The sequence below is a fragment of the Orycteropus afer genome, unplaced genomic scaffold (genome assembly GCF_000298275.1).
Source record: "Orycteropus afer afer isolate SDZICR_OR568_19922 unplaced genomic scaffold, OryAfe1.0 scaffold00329, whole genome shotgun sequence".
Lineage (NCBI taxonomy): Eukaryota > Metazoa > Chordata > Mammalia > Tubulidentata > Orycteropodidae > Orycteropus > Orycteropus afer.
The window spans coordinates 3,119,024-3,127,063 of NW_006921916.1; the positions used below are offsets into that span (position 1 = coordinate 3,119,024).

The window sequence follows — 8,040 nt, forward strand, 5'->3', positions numbered from 1 at the left end:
AAAAAAAAAAAAACAGAAAAATAAAAGGGTATGAAGTAGAAATTATTTTGTCCATTCAAATTTAATTCAGCATTGTTGTTGTATGCCATCAAGTTCCAACTCATAGTGACCCTACAGGACAGAGTAGAAATGCCCTATATGATTTCTTAGGCTGTAATCTTTTTAGAAGTTGTCAAGGATTTCATTTTACTTGGATATGCAATGAATGCCCATGGAACAGCACTCAAGAAATCAGAAAATGTACTGCCCTGGGAAAATCTGCTGCAAAAGACCCCTCTGAAATACTAAAAAGCAAAGATGTCATCTTGAGGACTAAGGTGCTCCTGATCCAAGCCACAGTATTTTCAATTGCCTCATATGTACATGAAAGCTAGACAATGAATAAGGAAGACTGAAGAATTGATGCCTTTGTACTATGGTGTTAGTGAAGAATATTCAATATACCATGGACTGTAAGAAGAACAAACACATCTGTCTTGGAAGAAGTACAGCCAGAATGTTCCTTAGAAGTGAGGATGGTAGGCCTCATCTTTTACATTTTGGACACGTTATCAGGCGGATATAGCCCCTGGAGGACACTATGCTTGGTAGATGGTGAAAAACAGGAAGACCCTCAATGAGATGGATTGACACAGGGGCTACAATAATGGGCTCAAATACAGCAATGACTGTAAGGATGGCACAGAACAAAACAGGGCAGTGTTTTGTTCTGTTGTACGCATGGTACATGAGTCAGAACTGACTTGACAATACCTAACTACAAAATCTTTGTGGGAGTAAGTCGCCAGGTCTTACGTCCTGTGGGGCTGCTGTAGGTTCGTTCAAACTACCAACTTTTCAGCTGGCAGCCCTGGACTTAACCATTGCATCACCAGTATTAAAGGTAAGCATATCAATCAAGAGTCTATAACATCTCACAGCAAAAGGATTGAACCACAGGCTTCTAGGTAATGTATTAATAGTACTGACATATCACCCAAATTTCGACTTACCTGAGAAAATCCTCCCAGAATAATTCTGTTAGAAGGAATTCCGTTCTTCACCTCTTGATCTATCAATGCTTTCACTAAAATAACATAAAAATTAACTGCCAATACTTTCAAAGCCCACTGATACAATACTTTAAAGACAATAGTTAAAAATTAATAATAGAAAAGCATGGAGTATATTGAGGGTAAAAATGAGGGAATGAAAATACATTCTAATTTTTAATCACTATCAATATTAAACTTCTGAATCTACTAAAAACATTTATGAATGCTTTGTTGGTTATCACGTTTCTGAACTTACCATTTTCTGCTGCTTGTTTGATTCCATGTTCATCCTCCTGTGAATCTGGTGAAAGCCCAATAATATCAAACCTGCAAAATAATGCAAAGTCTTAAAAAGAATCACACGATTCTAAAAAAAAAATCTTTTGAAATGTTTTACTGAATTCAGTCTTTTTTTTTTAAATTTTATTGTGATTTGGGTGAAAGCCTACAGAACAAATTCATCTTCCATACAGCAGTTCACATATGCTGTTTATGATATTGACTGTCATCCTCCACAATGCAGCAGCTCTCCTCCCGCTTCTTCCCCATAGCCACCTCTTCCCTGTGTCCTTCCTTCCCACATACTCCTGCCCCGAGCTATCTCCTTCTGCATACACAGCCCTTCTATTCTCCCATGATTGTTCACTCCAAGGAGTGTATCTACCTAATGTAAATGTTCAGCTCATATACCTGTCTTTTGTTTGGCTGGAAGCCATGGGAGTGGATTCAATTCCACACCTGAAGGGCAGCTAAGGGACATAGTCTCAGGGGTTCCACCAGGCTCTATCAGACCAGCAAACCTGATCCCCCCCCCCTTTTTTTTCTATGATCCTGACTAAGCTCAGCCCTCAGTCTTCTTGTTGGTACTTTTATTAGTTGCCATCAAGTAGGTTCTGAATCAGGGCGACCCTACGTACAACAGAATAAAATGTTGCCTGCAGCCCTGCACCTTCTTCATGATCATTGGTATGTGTAAGTCCATAATTGTGGCCACTGTGTATTTCGAGTGCTTTCCAACCTAGGGGGCTCATCTTCCAGCACTATATCAGACACTATACAGTTGTGGTCCATAGGGTTTTCATCGGCTAATTTTCAGAAGCAGATGCCAGGCCTATCTTTGTAGTCTGTCTTAGTCTGGAAGCTCTGCTGAAACCCATCCAGTATGGATGACCCTTCTGGCATTTGAAATACAGGTGACAGCTTCCAGCATCACAGCAACATAAAAGCCACCACCACAACAAACTGACACACAAGTGGTGTGATGGTTAATGTTATGTGTCAACTTGGTTGGCTAGGTTATGATTCTCAGTGGTTTGGTAGATACTGTATAACCATCTTCCATTTTCTGATCTGATGTGAGCAGCTGAACAGTTGAAAGAGGAGTTTCCTTGGAAGTGTGGCCTGATTCCAGTATACAGATGGATGTTCTGGCAAAGCTCACTCTTTGTCTTGACCCTGCACTCTTTTCATCACCTGACCTCCAATTATTAGAACATAAGCCTACAGAAGCCTCCAGCCTGCCATGTGACCTGCAGATTTTGTATTCACCAACCCCAACAACCATGTGGGATAGCAGAAGACTAAATTGTAGCCTAACCCACAGATTTGCCAGCCCTCACAACTGCACGAGCCATTTCCTTGAAGTAAATTTCTTGTTATATATATATCTATATACACTATACACTTCACTGGTTTTGCTCCTCTAGAGAACCCAAACTAAGGTGGGGATAACCAGTTGCCATCAAGTTGACTATAACCCATGGCAACCCCACATGTGTCAAAGGAGAACTATGCTGCTTAGGGTTTTTCAATGGCTGATTTTTCAGAAGTAAGTGACCAAGACTTTCTTCCAAGGTGCCTGTGGGTAGATTTGAACTTCTAACTGTTTGGTTAGCAGCCAAGTGCTTAACCATTTGCACCATCCAGGAATTCTAAGCTCAGAGTAGTTTGAATAAAAAGGGCTAGCCAGAGATATTACCTAGAACACAAAACTCAAATGTTTACAGAGAGGCCACAAAGTTCATATCCAAGAATCTGACATTCCATATGTTCCTTTCACCCCAACTAAACAGATTTTAATGTTAAAAGTCACAAAGCCATATATAACTTTAGGGTGAGAACAGCTTCAGTAATTTTCTAGTCCAATCTTATACCTAAGCAGGAATCTTAACCCACAATCCTGAAAAATTTGCAATAAAATCCAGCTATTCATTTTCCTCTTTTATCAAATGTTCAATCAATCCAATGGACTAGTTACTTTTCCTTAACATGCTACTCTTGCATTCATTATTTCACACCTACTAATCACAGGTATTTATAATGATCTCCCCATCCACATTCTGCAAAACTTTTCATCATGAATTGAAGAAGCATTCCACTGGCCCTTTCTACTTCTCTATCAGGTTACATGCTTGCATTATGCTCTCCAGTAACATCAGGTAGAAAATTTGGTTCTGGGATGATAATTTTGCCAGATAGGGAAGATGAAGGAACTAAAGCCATGGTGAGTAGGAACTTACAGAGGTGAGTCAGAGACAGATGGGAAAGCAGAAGGGACAAGAGGACAACCCACTGGAAGTCCAGATGATGTCCAAGAACAGTGTAGAAACAGAAAGGCCTGATCAAAGGACAGACAATTGTGCTTAAGTGTCAGCTCTGAGTCAGATGGCTTCCAAGATGAGACAGTTCCAGATGACAAGGTCCAGGAAATAACTGTGGATGACTCAAGGTGCGTAAAAGAAAATCACTGGGGAAGAGAAGAGGTCAAGGAAGTAACAAACCAGTCAAGATCTGAATGGGTCATTTATACTGGATCTTGCAGTTTTCTAAGAGAGAAAATGGTGGCAGGAAAGAAAGACATAAATCCAGGTCAGAGTCACCATTCTCTGAAAAGATCTACCTGGTGGCAGGAGCTTCAAAGCACAGAGCAGCAGAATTGCAGCCTGGAAGTGACCCAGAGGAACAAGCAACCAATTCTACTTCCTGACCATACAATCTTCAGAGGGTAAAAAGGGAAGTGGCTTCCTTTAAAATTAGCTAGCTTCCCAGGAAGGCCAAAAGTTGGAAGGGTGATGAGGTTGTTTGTGGCTTAATCAGAGTGTCTGCCAATGTTTGGTTACTGAAATCAATACATGTTTATCAAGCAATAAGATGCACTTTCCTAAAATTATTTCTATTCACTCATTCTATCCTGTTTCCCTTCTCGTTTGTGCAGTCCCTTAAAAAGTTAACCCTGAATATAAAATATAAAAACTTAAATAATTAAATAAAATGTTAAATATAAGATTAACTATGTAACTACACAATTTAAAAATAGCCAATTAAAAACTGCTGCACACATAAGCACTTTTGATAAAAGATTAGGTAATGTAAATGAAAAGTTCTTCCTGAGTAAAGAAATTCTTACTTACCAAGAAGGCATAGACATGCTCATATTTAATGTAACAGGCATAACTGGCCTACGTGAGAAAGAAAGAACGAGCAAAATAAGAACATAACAAAGCATAAAATCTGATAAATGCTATCAGTTAAAAATATATCATCACTGAGGCCCATACAAATGGTACGCTACAATTTTAACACGTGAATCCCTTGAGCTGCTTCATTGCACCTACACCTGTACAATTCTATTCTCGAGGCCCCGTGATGTGTGGTGAGCCGGAGCAGCTGCTCTGAAGGACCAAGCTTGGTCAATGAAATCATTTTCCCTTCTCAAGACATGAGGAAGGAAATCAGTAGTTAAGGCTGTTGGAAATGTACTAAATGAGTCTTGAGCAAAGGGCATGAATGGTTAGTTTATTGTACAGACACAATAGCATCGATTCCAGTAAGCACAGATTACATTTTTGCTTACTTTGTAGTTCTTGTTAAGAATGTCTAAATAAGTAAGGGAGATACAGATTTGCATGGAAGTCTGACTCTAAAGCCTCTGTTTTCTCCGTAATATATCATATTGCCTCTTATCAGTAAAATTTAGAAGTGTTTTCAACATATAAAGACTTGTAATAAAATCTCAAAGGTAAACTCTCTTCACTTTACACATATTTATTTATTTTTTAAATTTCTGGCTATAAATAAAACTGACCTCCAAGAGAGCAATATTTTAAATTTCTCAATAATAAAAAAAAAAAAAGACAAAACAAAAACAAACAATTCAACCAAGAGACTATTTATTTTTAAATCTTAGCTTTAAAATAATTCTTCTATTCTTTATACTTATACCAAATAGTTAAAAAATAAAAAAAAAAACTAGCTTCAGATGCTTTTCCTGAAAAGTAAAGCTATAAAATTTTAAAGCTATCAAAAGTATTCCTCTTCTGATTTTGAGAGAAAAGCTTGAAGATTTAAAATACTTACGCATGTGGGCAGATATATTTGATGTGAGAACTTCTGATACCTGCGAAGGCTTCTGCCCATCCATGCCTGATGGAGAGATTATTTGAATAATGTTATTACATACTATTTTAAATTCCAGTACATTAGTAACAGAATAGAACTATAAAAAGTCAAAGGGTTAACTGTAAACATATTTTTACACTGTGCACCATAAATACCATTAAAATGTTAATCACCACCTAGAAATAACCCAGGAGTGCTGGTAGCGTAGTGGGCTAAGGCACTTGACTGCTAACCAGACGGCTGGTGGTTCAAACCCACCAGCCACTCCTCAGAAGGAAGGTTGGGCAATCTACTTCCGTAGTGATACTGCTTCGGAAACCCAAGGAGGGGTTGCTCTGAGTCGGTCCGACTCAATGGCAAATAACAACAACAGAAATAACCCAATTGTGCATAGTGGCTAAGGCACTTGACTGCTAACCAGACGGCTGGTGGTTCAAACCCACCAGCCACTCCTCGGAAGGAAGGTTGGGCAATCCTACTTCCGTAGTGATACTGCCTCGGAAACCCAAGGAGGGGTCGCTATGAGTCAGGGCTGACTCGACGGCACATAACAACAACAACAACAACATGCATAAAGAACAAGAAGATACTATATGATTTAAAATAAGGAAGGGTGTGTGTGTGTGTGTGTCAGGGTTGTATCCTTTCACCATACTTAATCAATCTGTATGCTGAGCAAATAATCCAGAAAGCTGGACTATATGAAGAAGAAAGTGACATCAGGATTGGAGGAAGACTTATTAACAAACAATGATAAGCACATAACACAACCTTGCTTGCTGAAAGTAAAGAGGGCGCTCTGGTAGCATAGTGCCTAAGGTACTTGACTTATAACCAGAAGGCTGGCGGTTCAAACCCACCAGCCACTCTTCGGAAGGAAGATGGGGCAATCTACTTCCGTAGTGATACTGCCTTGGAAACCCAAGGAGGGGTTGCTGTGAGTCGGGTCCGACTCGATGGCACATATCAACAACAACAACAACAATGAAGATCAAAGATTACAGTCTTCAGTATGGATTACACCTCAACATAAAGAAAACAAAGATCCTTACAACTGGACCAATAAGCAATATCATGATAAATGGAGAAAAGATTGAAGTAGTCAGGGATTTCATTTTACTTGGATCCACAATCAATACCCATGGAAGCAGCAATCAAGAAATCTGAAGTCATATCGCACTGGGCAAATTGCTGCAAAAGACTTCTTTACAGCATTAAGGAGCAAATACGTCACTTCTAAGACTGAAGTGCGCCTAACACAAGCCATGATATCTTCAACTGCCTCATATACATGGAAAAGCTAAACAATGAATAAGAAGACCAAAGAAAAGCTGATGCCTTTGAATTGTGGTGTTAGTGAAGAATATTGAAAATACCATGGACTGCCAGAAGTATGAACAAATCCCAAGAATGAACAAATGCTTTTTGGAAGCAAGAATGGCCAGATTTTATCTCATGTACTTTAGCCCTGTTGTCAGAGGGATCATTCCCTGGAGAATGGGGGTGAGTGAACAAGGGGAAGACCCTCAAGAAGATGGACTGACACAGTGGCTACAATGATGGGCTTAAGCAACACAAGAATTTTGAGAATAGCACAGGATGGGCAGTGTTTCCTTCTGTTGTACAGAGTAGCTACAAGTTGGAGCCTACTCTATGGCACCTAACAACAACATATGCACAAAGGTGATCTCTTACAATTTCTGAAAAGCACTGTGCTCTCTTTCATTTGTCTCCACAGGATGCACCAAATATAGATATAGGTATCCCTTGCTTTTTGAAAATTCTTTATGCTACTTCACTTTTATGAAAGACCTACATCATTACCCATTTTTGCTAACTGAAAGAAATCCAAAGAGGATTTCTGCTTTCATGAAAAAAAGGCAAAAAGCAAAACTAGTCTTTGGCATTTGTTTCTCAGCAAGACATTAAAGAAGCAGTGCACACCCTGAACAGAAAGAGTGGAATTGCCAAGCTCTTTCCCTGGACCTATATTCAGCATCTCTGCATCAAGCCACCATAGCTTTGAACTATGTCTGTGAACACTGTATCTTACGTGTTATTTTAGTTTTTACTTGTAATTCCATGATTTGATAGGTTATTTTTGGGGTCTGGGAATGCTCAAAAATTGTCCATGTAAATTAATTGCTTTTTAGCTTTATGTCATTTTGGCTTATGAAAGATTTCATAAGAATGCTCTAATCTTGAATACTGGATGAACTGTGTACCCCCAAATATGTGTCAACTTGGCTAGGACATGATTCCTAATACTGTATGGTTGTCTTCCATTTTGTAATTTGATGTAATTACCATCCATTTTGTGAATGTGCTATAAATCCCCCTGAGGTATCTGACGGCTAACCAGAAGGCTGGAGGAATCAAACCCACCAGCTACTCCTCGGAAGGAAGAGTGGGTGCAGTGTAGAAAATTACTTTGTGTGGCTTTTCTACCCATAAGTCTTTGTAAACTACAAGGTGGGAATTGCTATGAGCAACTGAGGAGCTCCTGATTGCTGAAGGTGTCCACCTGGAGTATTTCTGTTGGGAGTGGCACAAAACAATGTTCTGGGAAGTGCCCACTTTCTCTCAGGTGCTTAGAGTTCTGATGCTA

The 8,040-nt window shown here is 39.3% G+C and overlaps 1 protein-coding gene across 1 annotated transcript in view; it reads right to left on the reverse strand.

Moving 5' to 3' along the window:
* Positions 1 to 8,040, reverse strand: part of LYPLA1 (lysophospholipase 1) — a 30,195-nt gene that overhangs the window by 8,498 nt on the left and 13,657 nt on the right. Inside the window, exons 3-6 of the mRNA XM_007952212.2 lie at positions 5,391 to 5,456; positions 4,445 to 4,492; positions 1,291 to 1,361; positions 993 to 1,066 (exon numbers count right to left, since the gene is read on the reverse strand). Of these exons, the coding sequence (XP_007950403.1) occupies positions 993 to 1,066; positions 1,291 to 1,361; positions 4,445 to 4,492; positions 5,391 to 5,456 (259 nt within the window). The remainder of the gene's footprint in view (positions 1 to 992; positions 1,067 to 1,290; positions 1,362 to 4,444; positions 4,493 to 5,390; positions 5,457 to 8,040) is intronic.